An 18,006-nucleotide genomic window follows, 5' to 3' on the forward strand; every position below is an offset into this window, starting at 1 on the left:
TAAAAAAGCCAACATAACTGGGCAAGATCAATATCATGTGACTGTGTGTGCATGCGTTTGAGAGGGCTGGGGGTGGCTGGCTGGCTGTCAGGGTGCAAATCAAATTGAGGCTAAAGATTAAAAAGAATAAGATAAAATAAAGTAAAATAAATATAAATAGGTAGATAGATAGAAGTAAAAGGATGATGGCTAAAATGATGGTGTTTAATAGGGCGATAAAAAGATGATGTTTTAAAACAGAATGATGGATAAAAAAGGATGATGTGGTTGTATGTTTCCATATTAAATGAAGTCTAAGCTGACAAGCCTATATTCTCTTTCTGTAGGGTTTCACATATAGGCCTACTATAGTATACTGTATGTCTCACAAAGAGCCACAGCTGGAACTCCTATAGGAGTTCCAGCTGTGGCTCTTTGTGAGTACTCTTTGTGAGTGCTCTATGCTCACCTGTGTCTGAAAAACCTGCAAGAAAAGTTTAGGAGAAGTTGCATCATGCTCACCTGTGTGAAAAATGTTCCTGAGACGAGTTAGCCTACTTTACAAATACACTCTTTTCATTGGCCAAATGCATCAGGTGAGACATGCCCCTGGCTGTTTCACGCGCTTCCTACATCCTCCTTCATTCATTCGGCCTTTCAGCTCACCTGCAAGAGGAAGAGACAGCGGATAAACTCAACTAAAGCTGAACCTCATCTTGCATTTAAAGGTGAGCCATGCGTGCTTTAGCCTACTCACTGTAATCCTGTTTCCTTCTAATACTGCGGTGACACTTTATTCTGTGACCCATGCAATTCTGTGTCCTGATTAGAAGCTTCTGTTCCATAACCTATCATAGTAGGTGGTCAACCAATTTCCAATTGAAATGTGATTGCAGAAACTGGTAGTAGCACTCTATGGAATCAGTTTATTTATTTTTTTTTTTTTTTTATACTATAATGGACTCTTAGACCGCCAAACCTCAGATTACATAAGGACCACCTGGGGCGCTTTCGAGCTCCACCCTCAACCTGAAAGCCATTTTGGCTTCTTCTACTAACAAAAAAGGTTTTGGATATTGTGGAGCATTGGAGTTTCTTCTTGAAAATCTTTATTTCTAGTCTAGATGTGTTTTTGGTGATTATGAATATATATGACAATGAATGTGTCCATAGTGCATAGGTGAAGTTAACCAGACATTGTCCCAACTTTATTAATGAGTCAAACAACAACAATAATATATAAAATTCATTGCATTTTATTTATGTATGTGGAATTTGCCATCTATTTTAAACAGCTGGATTAAAAATCTAATATTTTTGTCCATTGAGTTATTTTCGAAATCAATAACAAAATATCACAACCATAAGGTATGACCATTTGACCTGTTTTTCTCAATGGAAATTTTTGCACATCAATCCAAAATATTTTGGAATGCATGCAATGGAAAAAAATGTGTGACAAATTGTCTTTGCGTAGACCACACAAGCCTGCACAGCCTAGGCATGCCATCTCACATGTCTCAAGTCTCTTAACCAAAACCATTTAACTGCTTCGGATTTAATAATAAGATATATAGAATGGTAGATAAATAATGAATGAATGATTTTTTTGTATAAATAGTTTTGTTATCATGAGGCTTTGGACAGATGACCTGTTGGGCAACTGGAACTATTTCCCTCACACATGTTAGGCAGGTGCATCCTTGGAGGCTACTTGGCTTGTGGTTTGATTTCAGTATAGGGTGATGACTGACCCTGGCTATGTTTCTTGGCTTTGGGTGCAGTGGGTGGAGAGTAATGTCGAATTTATGTGTGGGGCTGGACTTGCTCCTCTCTATATATATAACCCTGAGCTTCTTTTTACTCCTGCCTTGCTCAGTGTCTCCCAGGGACTCTCAGCCTGCTCTCCCTCTGCGGCCTCCTCCTTCAGTGCTGACCAACATTTGCACTCATAACAACCAAGAACCATGGCCCAGCAACAGCCGATAAGGTATGAACCTACTCTGTCCATCAGGATAACACACCAAACCCTCCAGCATGATACAGTATATAGGCTGCTCAAAGAGCTAAATAGGAATAAAGTATGCTTTGATTATTTAATGTCGTATAAAACGGTTCTAGTTCACCATCTGTTTCTCGTGAGCTAACCTGGCAAACCATAGAAGCATCAGGATGTGTAATGCCTCCTGCACATATGTGTATGTTGTTTGATTTACTCTGTCGACAAGTTATTTTTGGATGAGTAGATTCCCAGAGGCGGTCACTCTGTGCCCAGTTCTGTTGCAATGCTAATGCCTCACATACAGTACACAGTTAAAAAAGCTTAATGAATTACGTTCCCATGGAGATAATGTCCTTAATTCTGTGCTTTAGCAAAACCAAATCCTTGTACTGCTTCAGTTCAGTTTCAGTAGGGTTTGTAACCTCACCTGAAATATTATGAGAAAAGGAATGATTGTAATGTGCATTCCTGTTTTGACTTTTGTCACCTTTTAACAGCCTCCCAGCCAAGCTGATTAATGGAGGGACTGCAGGCCTGGTGGGAGTCACCTGTGTGTTCCCAATCGACCTGGCCAAGACCCGCCTGCAGAACCAGCGCAGCGGGCAGCAACTCTACAAGAACATGTAAGAGTCACACCCGCCACAAGAAAAGAGCACAAATAGTCGTTGTCCCCCCGGCCTTTCTCTTGATTTGACTGTGCAAACTTAGTTAAATGCAAAGGCATACTGTGAAATAATTTCACAGACCAGAGAAAAACAACCAATCCGAGCCGAGCTGGAGCCTGCCGTCTCTGAGCAGCTGTCAATCACTCGCGAACTACGCTCAAACTAGGCAGCGCCGATTGAATATGAATCAATATTCTATTTCTCATGTAAAATGTTTATAGAAACATCTTGCAGTGTACTGTTTAGATGAAAATGAGAAAGTTTGTGACCCTGCCATGTTGAGATAAATTGAGGAAATACCAAGCACCGCCCACCAGCCGGAGCAAACTTTCTAATTTTACAGCTAGACCATACATTACAAGATGTTTCTGAAAACATGTTACGCAAGAAATAAACATTACAGTAACAGAGTATTAATTCATATTTGATCAGCGCTGCCTAGTTTGACCGTTTGATTGGAGTTTGCGAGTGTTTGACAGCTGCCTCCGTTGAATGAACAGCCAAAAGGAACGCTCTTTCTCTCTCTGAAATGACCCGTGATTGGCCAAAGTCTCCCGTCACAGGATTTTTGAAAGCCTGAAAACAGAGCCATGAGGAGGTGCAGAAGTCTAGTTTTCTCTCAGAACACTTGAATTACAATATGCTGAAAGGTTGTTATGGAATTTTTGCCCAATGATGCCAAAAACGTTCTGCCTACTGCAGGTTTAAGCTTGAGAAATGAGCTCAGCGAAGGCTAGTAGACCCAAGTTAAACTGTCCGGATTCTCAGTATTAAGTCATTCCCTTTTGTGAATACACTCATAATCAACATCATCTCCTTTTATGAAGGATCTTCCATGACACGTTTTCATTTCCACGCCCTGATTGTATTGTGTTATACTCACTTAATTATATTATGCATAAACATGAAGTTTTTCCTATAAATAATTTGCGTAACTATTTTCTCCTTCAGGATGGATTGCCTAATAAAGACGGTTAAATCTGAAGGCTACTTTGGCATGTACAGAGGTAAGACTAGTCACATTGTCTATAACATACTGACCTTTTTTAGGATGTGCCTGAATAGAAACAATGGTCATATTATGCCTCACATCTTCTGATGTTTCATTAGAGTTCAGTTTGTCAATTCTTGTTATTGCAGGCGCCGCAGTAAATCTCACCCTGGTAACCCCCGAGAAGGCCATCAAACTAGCTGCTAATGACTTCTTCCGCCACCAGTTGAGCAAAGACGGGTGAGTAGTAGCACCGAATAAGACAGACTCTTGTACGGCAACGTCATTCTTGTGTTTTTTAACTCCGTCTTTGTGTCTTCAGCGGCAGGTTGACGGTGTTCAAGGAGATGTTGGCAGGATGCTGTGCAGGAATGTGCCAGGTCATTATCACCACACCCATGGAGATGCTCAAGATCCAGCTGCAGGATGCTGGCAGGCTAGGTAACTACAAGGAAATCAGCAAAAAATAAAGCTTTGGGATGTTCTTTTTACACCCTGGTGGAGAAAAAAAACGGTTGTTTCCTGTGTTTGCCAGCGGCCCAGCAGAGGGTGGTGCCCAGCGTAGTAACGACTCTGAAGATGGGGGGCACCAGCGCTGTTCTTAGCCGCTCCTACAACGCCAGCCCCGCACCTAAAATCATGCGAGTGTCCGCCACACAGATCACCAGAGAGCTGCTGAGGACCAAAGGAGTCACAGGACTGTACCGGGGACTCGGAGCCACATTGATGAGGTGAGATGGGGATTTAATGCTTGCTCTTGCTTAGCTGGTTTTTCATCTTTTTGGTCAACGTATCTCTTACACGCTTGTTTTGTTGCCTTTTTCAGGGACATCCCATTCTCCATCGTGTACTTCCCACTTTTCGCACATCTGCACCAGCTCGGCCATCGTTCACCTGAAGACCCATCCGTGCCATTTTATTGGTCATTCATGTCCGGCTGCCTGGCTGGATCCATCGCTGCTGTGACCGTCAGCCCTTGTGACGGTGAGGGACTTGATCTATGCCGATAACAATCAGTATTATTAACTGAAATTTTAAGTTGTTTCCCAGATTTTTTTATAAATTCTCAACTAATAAGCTTTGTATGTCTTGTGCAGTGGTCAAGACAAGGCTACAATCACTCAAAAAAGGAGCTAATGAGGAAACCTACAATGGAGTGGTGGACTGTGTCAGGTAAATACAGTCATCCAACATCATGCCTTCGCTTCACCAGGGTTTGCATGAATGGCACATGGTCACATGCTAACCCTGTGCTCTCTCTTCCATTGCAGGAAGATCCTGAGAAAGGAGGGTCCCGGAGCGTTCCTCAAGGGGGCCAGCTGCCGGGCCCTTGTTATCGCTCCACTCTTTGGCATTGCACAGGTTGTGTACTCGGTAGGAGTTGGAGAGTTCCTGCTCGGGTACACACCCTACAACATCTACTCTGCATAAACAAGCTGTTTCCTCGTCTTTCTGCCGCCTCATTAAATAACAGGCAGCTGTGCCCTGGGCATAGCAATGGACCCAGCTCTCAACTGTGTACCTTCTTTATTGTTAGTAAAACGCTAAAGGGACCAGAGAGAGATGCCATTTTATTTCAAAAAGCATGACTCAATCTTACTTGAGAGATTGAAACATGCCTGTCTGTATGGGCTTCAGTGGAGCTTATTGTGAGAATTGTTTTCTTCACTGAGGAGACTTGACAGTCCAACACTGATCACCATTTCACTCCGATCAGAATTGACTCTAGTCCTGTTGCACCAAACCTTCCCCCATGTTTTCTTAGATTTAGCCCCCTATCCCTAAACATGCCCCTCATCAAGTGTAACCCAAACCTGTAGATCCCCTCCAACAGCCCCATCTTGGAGACTACTAGGTGTGACGGCTTTTACATGGTGTTGCAAAAGAGACCACACAGTGTGAGGGAGCACTAAGAACCACTAAGTGTATTGAAACATCCTGTTTTAAAGGGTTACATGTGAAACTGGGCCACGGATGTTGGTCTCTGTCTATGTATATAGTGTAAAGCAGATAAATAACTTCTCTGACCAATAATTGTCATGTGTTTTTCCTCCTAAACAACCTGGAAAACATCTGGAGAACGGATTGTTTAAGGGGTCATAGCTTATGAATGAACGACCTGAACATTTTGACATCCTGTCTACCAGTATGCCCTTAACTTTTCCGTTACAAGGAGTGATTTCCTGTGCTATTGAATTGTTCGCCCATTCTCTTTATCTACACTGATTTATAATTGGTCACAAGAGTGTAGCCGGCCATAGGTGCTTTCTGGTGTTTATTTTTCTGGACAATTTTAGTTTGGTTTTGGTTGGTTGGTTGGAGGTGTTTTTCTGAGCAATCTCTCTGTGGCAGCTTACACAACTCTAGCTTCAAGCCTGCGGCTCAATAAGGCCTTCTGCAGTTAACTTGTTTGTTGTGGAGAAAAATGTTGTTTGAATGGTGGTTAAGTTCATTCTGGTATAGGGGCGGAAAACAAACACTGGCTTGTTTGTATTTCTGTAAACAAATAGCACTCTTCTTGAGCGCTACTTAGCACAGGATGCAGCCAGGATGTCCTTGCTATATAGATAGCAGAAAGGGAGGAGAATGCCAGCTGAAATAGGCAGCCAAATGGCAGGCTTATACCCACAGTCCACATCCGGTGAGTCAGAGTAGATGGTGGTAAACCAGTCTGATGGATGTGACTTTATTGATGGGATTTCATGTGCTTTTGGGACCAAGTCTTCTGGAAATGGTGCTACATGACCTACACACAGCTACTTTCTCTTTGTTGACAGTGGTTGTCTGTGACTGGTCATGTTTTTTTTTTTCAGTTAGAGATAGAGGAGCCCACACGAGTGTATCATGTTAGGCATTTAGAAGCAGAACAGTGCATTGTTGGGCTAAAAATGTCATGGGTCAAAGTATTTCTTAACAGTTTTATGTTAATATGTATCTGTATTTTTTTTTTTTTCAATTTTCTCAAACTGTGCCAAGTTCACCTCAAATTGAGAGCAGCTTTAATAGTTCAAGAAATTATTTATTTTTAAAGTTTTATTTTAGAGTTACGCTTGTAAATACAGATTTCTAAGTGCTGAATAAATATTTATGAATGCAGAGTTTTACTTGTGTTATTTGTGGAGTGTTTTTAGCCTGAAGCATTGCACATTCAGTCATGTGTTCTCAGGTAGGGCTGCAGCAGGTTTACTGCAAACAGTGTCATGTGTTTTTTTTCTGATGCAACCTCTAAAGGTGTTGCTCTGCTCCTCTCTACTCATGCATCACTGGCATGGATGTGTTAGTGGCAGTAAAAATGCTCATGCTGCAGCGTTGGGGTAACTCTACCCTGGGGAGTCCTGGAACCTCTGCCGCATCACAGGCATAACTAAATATTCAGCTGTCCTTCGAGATCAAGTGCAGAAAGGTGAAACTCTGACATGTGGCTAAACCTGGAAACCTATTTAATCACAGGGGATTTTAAATACAATCAGCTGGGAAGGACTATAAAATCACTTTATGGTGTAATAAGTTCATCTGTTTGAATAAACATAGCTACATGAGTCATTTTTGATTCTTCACAAGCTGCATTAAAGCCATGTTTAAATAGAACTCCTTAGATCTCTAGCACGCTATTCTTCGTACTGTATATTCATGTGCTACAGCGATTAGTGCTGGCTTTCCTGGAGATCATGTGATGACTTCTAAATGTATTCCTAAAACTACAATTTACCCTGTTACATTTGGAAATCTCCAGATTTAACTGTGATATATCTGCTGATTCATTTTTATGTTCTGTTAGACAGTTTTTTTTTTCTACTTAAAAGGGAAAAGAAATCTTCCTTTTATGCCTTTTTTGCTCTCTAATGTTCAGTGTAAGTAAACATTGCACCATTTCCACATAAGATCTGATATCAGCCTGTATAAATACCTTTGGCGTGGTGTGAAGGCTTTTATTTACGTATTGGAAATGACTGTGTGGACTCAGCCAGTGGAGTATGTGACTGAGGATGTGTGCGTAATGGTGGAGTCTGATACTGATATCACGATTTAGAGATGTCTTTGACAAGAGATTTAACAAGTTATTAAATATGGGAAAAAATCCCATATAAAGCTACTTGTCAGAATCTGCAACATATATGCAAAAATACAAAAAAAGGAGACACAACAGGAAATAACTATAAACTGATATCAGAAAACCTCTGTGATGAAACAAGACACAGGAAACTGTAAAACTTTAGAAGCTTTATTTTACTTCAAACACCTATCTTCCTGAGAAGCCTGGAATGGTATTAAAATAAATTAACACACAATCAACTACGAAAGGCTCGACTATGTACACAGTGTCTTTTGTTTACGTGCACATTACATCTCCATATTTGCTCAAACAAATACAACTGAGCAACACAGCAACAGCTTTGTGGATTGAGTCGCACTAAACTGTTCCCAGTTCGTCCTGTTTTAACTCCACAGAGCCTCTGAAGTGACAGTCTAGTGACTCTGTTGTCTCTCCTCACTCCTCAGAGTAAACACTGCCTGCTGGAGTGGTAAGAAAGCCTTTTTGTTGTCTCCTCACTTGTGTCACATTACACTGAAATGTAATTAAAAAAATGACCAAGAGGCATTTGAAGTAGTTGGCAGAGAAATAGTTGCTTTCACCACTTCAGCTCTCTTGGCAGAGAAGACACAGCCGAGTGTGACACTTTAAAACACACCAAAACAATAATGGCAAGTCGAATGTGTGTGACAATTAATTGCAGTCCAACTCTACAAACATATGTACACGTTTTGCTACGATCTTTTGCTACGTTCAGACAGCTCGTTGTTCAAAAAATCGCTTGTTATCAAAGAAAGGCACATTAAGAAGCTGCGTGGATTTGCTTTGATTAAAACACGGTCATGACTACATGAACACTGTACAACTACTGCAGGCCTCTGTCTACACACAGCATGTTAAATAGAAACTATCACATCAACCACAAATAATGTACAACTACAAGAAAACTCACACATATTTACATACCAGAGTCCTGTAATAAAGCCTACAGAATTAACATTGAACCTGGACAAATGGAAGTGATTCTCTTATCTAGCTGAGGTTGATGGGGGGGGGGGGGGGGGGGGGAAGGAGAAGGATGGAGGTGGGAAGAGATCACAGGCCTGGCGTGTATAACCAAATTTCACAGCCACACTGCCTATTCTCAGTTGACCGGATAGCATATATTTAGCCTGTAAACATCCACATGCGTCCACATGATCCTCTTGACATAGAGAGACTCAAGTATACTGTCTTACATAAGAGAGCATAGCCTATAAACACAAGGAGCCAAAGAGGGAATTTGGTTTTTAGTTCAGCTGGTGTGTGCTTTAGATTTTTGAATTTCCTCTCCAGGCAGCTTTTTAAATTAATTTTTTGTTTCATAGAAGACTTGTTTGAGTTGTGTAATCCACCACATAGACTTCCGGCATTGTTCGAAAAACATAAAGTATGCATGATTTGTTGTAAATGGACTAAAACGTGGGCATAACGTAGTTGTTTAAAGGAATAGTTGGGAAATATACTTTACACTTTCTTGCCAAGAGTTAGATGAGAAAATGCTCATCGATAGTGCTATCAATCTCCTAATGATTCCAACTCTCTCCTAGAAAGCGAATAATCATAGTCTCAAAAATGTTGAACTATTCCTTTGCGATAACTGCAGATTTGTTTGGAGAGAGCAATCTGTGTTGATTGTACAGTTCACACAGAGTGTGTGTGTGTGTGTGTGTGTGTGTGTGTGTGTGTGTGTACACTGTATGTGTGTGAGTAAGAGCACTGGCGCTGCATGATGGATGCATGCCCGAAACATTCGCCTGCCATTCCCTCTCTTGACACCCCACTCTGATTCCACCAATCAGGAAACCCTACGAGATTCCACACAACCTTTTTTTAAGGCTGTGGTCTCACGTAACACAACACTGCTGTGCTTGTGTGTCTGTGCGTGTTCACGTACGTGTTGTGTGTGCACAGATAAGCAAACTCAGCTGCTTTCACCTCTCGGTTTGCTCTCTCGGAGCCAACGTTTCCCACAGCCAAGGGGTCAGTGTCAAGGCTGTGTGAAAAAGCATTGACACTACTGCGGCAGTATGTGGGATAACATTTATAATGGTTACCAAATGGCCATGAGGAAAAAACAATTTGACAGATTGTCAGCTCATCAGAAATCCTACTGTTCCCACTGGCCGTGTGGTCTTAGTCTTATCAGAATGTTATGAAAGGTCGAGCATGCTATGTAACTGCAAATAAATAAAGAAAAAATAGTGGTCGATCAGGCCAGCAGAACTGGTTTGAGCACCATATAGTGGAAATGATTTTTTTTTAACAGGATCTATTTCCCGGGTCCCTGGATGGATGATGGTTGACATGTGATCTGAAGGCTGTACAGTCTTTTCGGGGCTGGGTACAGGAGGGGTAGAGGTCAAGGGTCAAGCTTAGATGACCTCCCTGCTGTTGCGAATGGCACAACAGAGCACCATACTGAAGATCATCCCAATGATCTGTTGAGAGGTAAACAGAATTTTAATAAAAGCCATTCTCACTCATGATGGGCCTCATGCAAGCAAACGCTCCTAGCTTCAGATAACTGTGTAATTAACCCGCGTAAACATGATGAATGCCACTTGTGCGAGAAGTGTAAATTAGCATAATTAACGCCCTTATGATAAGGCTACACGTCCTGGCCTATTCATCTGTCTCTGCCAATATATCAGGTCGCTGTCTAAAGACACGCTCTCTTCCAAGAGCCTGATGCAAATCCAAAAGAAGTAGGTCAGCCATGACGTGCCTGGTTAAACTTCCTGTTGAACTTATTATATACAGAGTCAAATTCAACTTCAATTAGTGCGTAATTTAAGTCATTTTGCAGTTTGTGATGTTCATATTGATATTGTAGTGTTATATACAATATACAATAGCATCGATGCCAATATAAATCAATGATGATATCGTTAGGCACAAATACATCTAGAATTATATTATAATTCAAATTGCAGAGTCAAACAGGACAATGTCAACACAATTATTAAGTGTAATTTATGTAGGAAAATTGTTTCAAAGTGATGAAATATACAGTCCATTAGGTTTGGATAACAGCAGACTAATTGGACATGACTCCTCCAACAGGTCTCGACCACTCGTAAATTGTGTTAATACATCAGAGAAAATTCAAAATACGATAAAATTGGTGACTGCGACAAGTTTTTCTAAATCACTCATACAAGCCACTTAAGAATGAATGTGTTTGAACGAGTGATTCTTGCATGAGGCCCAATGTGTGTGTATTCTTGTGTGTTTTTAAGTCATCTCAGATCCAGACTCACCATGACTCCAGCAATGCCGATGCCCACGTATCCAATGATGTAGAGTTTACTGTTGAAGAACTCCTTGATGCCCGTCTCACAGTCCTGCAGACCAAAGATAAGAGGAGTCAAGCAGGGTCAAGTTCTGGCGAACCAGGATGATTTGTACTCTACGCCAACATGACTCATTCATTAGACAACAAAGGGGCAGAATTTAATTTCCGCCCTGCGTCTGGAGCTGGTGACAGATCTTACCTTAGTATCTGCTGGAGGATCAGGGCAGGGGCTTTCTATGGTTCCACAACAGTTCAGCTGGAAAAGGCAAGAAAAATACGATATGATGGGAGTATGTTTAAGCACTTTTAATATGCATTTTTTTTCTTGCATTAAGGTTATCCTAAATATTATATTATTTTACTTACTACGTTCTGGTATGAGATGATCAATGTGCCGTTGTTGTTTTCATTGTAGGTTGTTGTGTAGAAGGTTTGAACGTCTTTGATAATCTGTGTGAGAGGGGACAGTGAATGATAGGATGTAACTAAGTACATTTACTCAAGTACTGTACTCAAGTACAATCATGAGGTACTTGTACTTTACTTGAGTATTTACATGTAACTTTATACTTTTTACTCCACTACATTTATTTAACAGCATTAGTAACAAAGTGATGAACACATGCATCACTATTTATAATTCAATAATATAATATATATTATGCCAAAATGGGCCATTCTGCATTATGAGTACTTTTAATTTTGATACTTTAAGTACTGTATATTTTGATGCTAATATGTTTGTACTTTTACTTAAGTAAGACTTTGAATGCAGGACTTTTACTTAAGTAAAATGTCTTGATACTTCTTCCACCACTGGTGAATGATGTGGTTTCATTACAATTCATCAAACTCACTGCACTACTCAAGTTGTACAATATCAAATGTACCTTTTCTTTGTTTAAGAATCCAAACACCCCTGCTGCCACCTCCGCACCGAAGATGATCAACAGACAGGCGAAGAACTGAAGAAACAATAAAGAGGTGAAATACTTTATATGTCTGCTTAAAGGTATCCAGCCTAAAATCTTAAGACAAAAGCCTTTCAGTTCAGACTTTTTTCTTGTGCTTATTTGTACTCACTGAACCCAGCAGGCACTGAGATTCCCGAACAGCTCCACAGCAACCAAAGAAACCGACCAGCATCACCAGACTGCCAGCACCGATCAGGATGTAGACACCTGGAGGAACAGCGATGCAGTGATGCAATGGTAAACAAAAATGCAGGTAAAAAAAGATAACCTTCAGAATACCTTTTCATTTGATACACTCAACAACATTTCTGTTAACATGCTCAGCATTTCACAGCTAGCTCATCTGGAAATTTTAATTTACAGAAGCACCAGCAGGAGGCAGCATAGAGCTAGAAATGTAAATTGAAACAGTCGCTATCTAGATTGCCAAGCAGAGGACATTTCAGACTGTACTAAGTCTGTGGTCGCTGCTTAGATCCTTTTTTAGGAGTGGACCCACTCATTGTGCCTTTAATTGAGCTCTCATATGAGATGCCTTGTGAATAGCCTTGTTGCTAAGAGCCTGATTTAGGGGGAGCTCAAAGTGGAACCTCCTTAGATGCCCTGATCTCCCATTAACCCTCTCATTAGGAAAGGTACAGCATGGACAGGTCTGCAGGGAGGAATTCAACAACAGAGTGCTTCCACCACTCGTACAGGTGGGGTCTGTTGCCAGGCGACAGCTCTGCTGAGGATGGGGTGAGAGAGGCCGTCTCAGCCCCCAGGTGATGCGGGATCAGGTGGGAACCAGAGAGGAAGACAGTTCATGATCCCCATGTGTCAACAAAAAGACTTGATGTGATACAATAATTGAGTCGGGTGTGTAGTTTCTTTTGTTGTTAGGAAGGAGAGTTTAGTTGCCGCCTTAAAGGTGCAGACAGCGATTCTAATCCGATACACTTTTTTTGGTCAAATATATAAATAGTATAAAGAGAAAAGGCAGTGGGAGTGAGAGGGATGGTAAATCTGGAGGGTGGTATTTGTTTAAGTGTTGAGTTCAACAATTTTTTTCTAGAAAGATTTCGCCTTTAAGGTATCAAACGATCAGTTAGCATGCTTATCAGCTTTTTGAATTTATCGCCGCCGGTGACAAGTGATGATGCTGCATTCATAGACTGAAAGAGACGCTGTTTCTCTACATTGGTTTTTCCCTTTTAGCTCGTAGCCTGAAGTTGTTTGTCATTTTCTTATATTACGTCATTTCAAAAGTACAAAGAAAGGGGAAGTTTTGTGTGGGCTTGACGCCATGGGAATGGGGCATAGCAACTGTTGAGCGCTCTCACTGTCAAAGCCATGTGTAGCACTATACCCGACTTCAAGATGCCACCCATCCTCGGTCGAAACACATGAGTCTTAGTTAGAAGGGTATAGTCCTACACGAGACAGCTAAACACCACACCTCTCTCTCTCTTCCTCTTCATTTCATTTGACGTCCCATTTTGTTTTTCCTTCAATTCTTTGCCATGGATCCCCATCTGTTTCTATGATTGCCCTCTTCCAATTGCCTTTTTTTTAACTGTCCCAGCACTCAGTGTCTCCTCCCCCTCCTCCTCCATCTCTCTTTCCATCTCGGCAGGATGGCCGATTGAAAGGTGGTTAGGAGCACTGTGGTTTCCCTCGTGCATTTATGCTCTATGTGCAGCAGTCATTTCCTGTTATTCTCACTCATCTCCAGCGTGAAAGAAACAGGCACACCCCTAATAATCAAAAAAGCATGAGAGAATGTTGTGTTCGGACATTCAACCACGCCAAAGGGAGTTGCACTGAAACGTGTCAATAAAGAATTTTAAAGCCCCTCTATAGACTGAGAATGACGGAGTAGAGAGGAACATGACATTTTGATATGTGTATGGCACTAATTAACTACTATGAATTATGTTATATTACTTTTTTTGCTTAATTCATGGTTTGGTTTGAAAAGATACGATGGTGTCATGATGTGATACGTTTCAATGCTGGAAAAATGAGGACAATGCGTCATAAATTTACATTTTCCATTCCTAAAATCAGTCAGCTTTAAAGTCTAAATGCTGATACTTCAAAGTGAAACAACTGAACTTTCCTTGACCCATTTAGAGTGAGCAACATAAAAAAGACACAAGCAGGGCTTAAAACATGCAATATATAATTACTTGCAACAAAAACAACAACAACAGACTTTGAATAAAACTTGCTGTGAATTTTTCAACACATGCGTTGAATCGATGGCCTTGTGTTGAATATGATATAGCATATTGTTACATACCTACACTGTGTGTTCGTTGGAGATTACCTGATGTGTGCTGTGGTACTCACCAATGAAGAAAGTGTCTGGAGCCTTTTCACCATTGAGAAGAGACACAGTTTCTGGGTCAAAACGCAGCCACAGTCCCACTGCCAGGACAAATGATCCCATCAACTGCAGAGAGAGAAGAGGGAAAGACCAAAATTACGTTTATTCAAGTGTGCTATTAGTATACTTCTTTTGAACTTAAAATAAGAGTATACTTTTTATGTACTTCATATCAGAGATATATAAAAGTATACTTAAGTATACTTGGCTTATACTGACAAGTACACAGAAAAGTCTAAGTATACTTGGCTTATACTTACAAGTATATAGAAAAGCTTTTTTGTTATTTCTTATATATATATAAGTAAAAGTCTTATAAGTTTTTGCTACATATGACTACTTATTTCAGAAAAAAATGCATAGAAAGCACTAAGAAACACAGACCCAAGTAGTCTACAGTCATACACTGTCTAGACTCACACAGGTTTAATTATAACAGAACCCTAATAAATGCCGACCATAAATGTAATGATCATTAAAATGCCATATGGCTGCAGACAATCTTTATTACAGTCACTAACTATAAAGTAGAAAATCAATTTTCTGTTTCATATCGTGATGAAGCATGTGTGTCTTATCATTTACAACCTGGCTTTAGATCTGACGTCATCGCTGTAAATTGGTTTCAGCATTCATCACAACTCTCTTTTCATCCAGAGCACAACCGTGTAAGTGCATGAAGTTCAGGCCTTAAGAGGGCTTGTTCTTTTGCCATCTCTGAATGTGGTTTTCCACATAAATAAAGCAAATGGAGTCGTGGAGTTTCCACTCTGGCCCTCCACCCTTTGCACTTATGAGCAACAGGAATATAATCTCAATAAGAGTTAGTTAAAAATTGAATATTTTGTGTCAAAAGCATCTTGGATGGAAACCTGTAGATCCCGGCAATGTAAGTTATGTAACTTTGAAACACCCCTTAGCGATTTCTGGCGTCCCAGTAGGGAGAAAATGACCCGCTTGGCTGCGGGCAGCGGTGTGGCACCTTGAGCTTAAACAGGCTCTCCTGTTTGTTTGGAAATGTGGCTCCATGTTGCTCATATTTTCCTTCATCTAAACCGCCGTCAGCATACATCGGACAAAATCATACTCCTTGCAATGCTCTTGCTTTAGCACTGCAGCAAAAAAAAAGGTTTATTATCAGAGTGGTCAGAAGGCCTTGAAGAAGTAAACGCTTTGTTTTCTTGAGATCTGAGATGCTCTCAAGTGCAGAGACTGTGGTGGGTGCTCTACTGACAGATCAATGCTGAGAGGTTTCAATGATCATTGAGTCCATGACCCCGGAGGATTATCAAGTCTAAAAAACCTTCCGAGCTGAGCTCCAAAACAACACAGTGTCTATGTGTGTGTGTGTGTGTGCAGAGAAATAAAATGATTCGTCTAAATGGAGAGTATTTAGGAGTGCTTGTCACATGGTCTCTCTGTGTCCTAGATCTCACAATTTAGGTAGACCGCTGTTTGTTTCTGTGTCCTCAGGCTAAGCGAATTTATTTAGAGAAGCAAACCCCATTGCCAAGAGACAAAAACAAACCATGTCTGTATATTAATCTTACTTTAAGACTTCTTCTTTACCAAATGCACTCCAAAAATACATACAATCTCTCTCTTCTTTCATTCTTTATCTTCTCATCCTCACTGTCTTCACTCCTCTCCTTCTCCACTCCGGGTCCACAGGTTATATATTTTACGGCGTCAGTCTGAAGTAAAGCCAGTTGCTCAGTTGTAAAGCATCAGAATAAGACAGGTGTTGGGAAGCCTGCTTCCTCCCAAAACTGAGGATTTAGTGTCCTGCGTGGTGATGTATGTGGACAGCTGAGCTCCTGGGGTTTCAGGATTAGCAGGTCCAAAGTGATAAAGCACATTGAAGTGAAGGCTGCAGATACGCAGACTTACTGAACCAGGCTGGATTAGTGCGGAGAGGGGGCTCTGGATCTGATTAACCCTGGTATTTTATCGGAGCGCCTGATGGTGCGATGGTGTTTGTTGGAGGTGTGAGGGCGAGGACTGCTGCCCACTGAACTCGTGTGGATGTGCACGCGGCGCTAAGAGCTCCCGAGCTAGATGGTGTTAGTGGTGGAGGAGGAGGAGGAGGAGGAGGAGGAGGAGGAGGAGGAGGAGCAGGTGGTTGTTTCACAGTTGAAAAGAGCTCAGCGCTCAGCCAAACCTCATTACTATTATGGCTACATTTAAAAGCCTTTTCAAAACCAGATGCATCAATGGATACCACACTGATTTTAGAACCAGGGGGGGGGGCTACATCCAACGCTGCAGTAGCTGACATGCTAAGTACATTCTCAACTCACGACTATCCCAAAGGTCCCATTAACCCCCTCACTGCTTACAACCCCCCCCCGCTTCACCCCACCACCACTTTGTCTGCCTTCATTACCCTGACACCAGACACACCCCTCCCTTCTCTTGGCCTCTCGTAACAACCACCCCGCCTCCTGACTTATCTCCATGTATCCCCCCTCCTCTCTACCCCACCTCACCTCGCCCCCCCCCCCCATCCGTCCCTCCCAACCTCACCCAAAGGACAAAGACCCACTGTCTCCCTGTGACTATACGTTTTTGGCGCACAATAGGAGGGAAACAGACAATGAAAGAGAATGAAATGAATGAAAATGAGAGAATGAAAGAGGGGACGGGGGAAAGGAAAGGAGAGAATAAGTCGTTGGACGACCTATCCTCTTTTTTTTCTTTGCCTGCAGCATCTTATTCAGAGACTGAGTTGAAACTCCAACTTGTGTACTATATAGGTATAGCCCCTATGTCCTCTTTCTTTCCTAACACCTCTGAGGGTAGTTTTGTACGTCTGGATATTTCCAAACAGGGATGGAAATCTCTCTCTGTCAGAGCTTTATTGAGGTTCTTTTACAGTAACAAGCCCTACTTTTTTAACAGTGCAGTTAAATAGTGTTTTTGTGAGGGGAATTTCCACGAAACAAGGGGCTGAGCTGGCACAGGGCTGTGGTCTTGGTCAGAGACAGTCTGTGGCGCTTTCTAGGTTAGATTTTCAGGAAAAACAAATTAAAGCAATATATGACAGCAAAACGTCTGTGAACTACTTCTTTAAACTCAGCAGTAATTGGTGAGTGATTAAAGCTTGTCAAAAATAGTCTTCTGTCTGGCATATGTTTTGGAAAAACAGATGCAAGCGCACATTAAAAAATGATGGGCAGAAGGAAAGTGTAAATAGGAGGGAGATAATTATGGGTGGAGTAAATCCTATTGTGCTCCGCCACAGGGCGAGGGTGGGGGAGTGGTGGCGCACATCAACCTCCGCAACACAGACAAATGTGTTTGTAGGGCTGAATATTGGAACAATATATACTGTTCATTTTGCTTTTAAAGTCAGTGCATTTTACCAGAAATCTTCAAAATGTTGGACGCCTCAAATCAGTCTCCGCACTGTGTATCCGTTTTGAAAGGGAAATAATTTCTTACAATACAGAAATCTGTCTGTTAATCCTTTAGTTAAACAATCTGATCATACATTATTTTTTAAAAACATATTCTTAATTTTGCTTAGTAGATTAGTTTAGTTTATATTACTCGACAATGAAAACAAACCAACACAAGGCTTTCATCCAGGAGATCGCTGTTGGAGTCCCGTGTTCACGACGTTCAGTGTCATTTTCACTTTACAAACGTAGT

General features: G+C 41.3%; 2 protein-coding genes across 2 annotated transcripts in view; one reads left to right on the forward strand and one right to left on the reverse strand.

The window, feature by feature from the left end:
• The first annotated feature begins 581 nt into the window (after window positions 1-581).
• Window positions 582-6,738, forward strand: LOC141772808 (mitochondrial glutamate carrier 1-like). The gene is made up of 10 exons (XM_074644224.1): window positions 582-707; window positions 1,859-1,969; window positions 2,479-2,604; window positions 3,598-3,653; window positions 3,787-3,877; window positions 3,960-4,078; window positions 4,173-4,368; window positions 4,464-4,621; window positions 4,735-4,810; window positions 4,909-6,738. The coding sequence occupies exons 2-10, from the start codon at window positions 1,947-1,949 to the stop codon at window positions 5,066-5,068; spliced, it is 1,005 nt and encodes a 334-aa protein (XP_074500325.1). The 5' UTR covers window positions 582-707; window positions 1,859-1,946; the 3' UTR covers window positions 5,069-6,738.
• A 1,107-nt stretch (window positions 6,739-7,845) lies between these two features.
• Window positions 7,846-18,006, reverse strand: part of LOC141772809 (tetraspanin-2-like) — a 13,972-nt gene continuing 3,811 nt past the window's right edge. The window contains exons 2-8 of the mRNA XM_074644225.1: window positions 14,316-14,418; window positions 12,091-12,188; window positions 11,898-11,972; window positions 11,374-11,457; window positions 11,207-11,263; window positions 10,973-11,056; window positions 7,846-10,150 (exon numbers count right to left, since the gene is read on the reverse strand). Coding sequence (XP_074500326.1) covers window positions 10,085-10,150; window positions 10,973-11,056; window positions 11,207-11,263; window positions 11,374-11,457; window positions 11,898-11,972; window positions 12,091-12,188; window positions 14,316-14,418 — 567 coding nt within the window. The 3' untranslated portion in view covers window positions 7,846-10,084. The remainder of the gene's footprint in view (window positions 10,151-10,972; window positions 11,057-11,206; window positions 11,264-11,373; window positions 11,458-11,897; window positions 11,973-12,090; window positions 12,189-14,315; window positions 14,419-18,006) is intronic.

This window comes from Sebastes fasciatus, chromosome 8 (genome assembly GCF_043250625.1).
Source record: "Sebastes fasciatus isolate fSebFas1 chromosome 8, fSebFas1.pri, whole genome shotgun sequence".
Lineage (NCBI taxonomy): Eukaryota > Metazoa > Chordata > Actinopteri > Perciformes > Sebastidae > Sebastes > Sebastes fasciatus.

What these genes read in the sequence shown, in the direction of transcription:
- LOC141772808 (XM_074644224.1), top strand. Translation starts at nt 1,947, where the DNA reads ATGGCCCAGCAACAGCCGATAAG. An exon ending in CTACTTTGGCATGTACAGAG is followed by an intron (nt 3,654 to 3,786) that starts GTAAGACTAGTC and finishes TTGTTATTGCAG; the next exon opens with GCGCCGCAGTAAATCTCACC. An exon ending in GGAGTGGTGGACTGTGTCAG is followed by an intron (nt 4,811 to 4,908) that starts GTAAATACAGTC and finishes CTTCCATTGCAG; the next exon opens with GAAGATCCTGAGAAAGGAGG.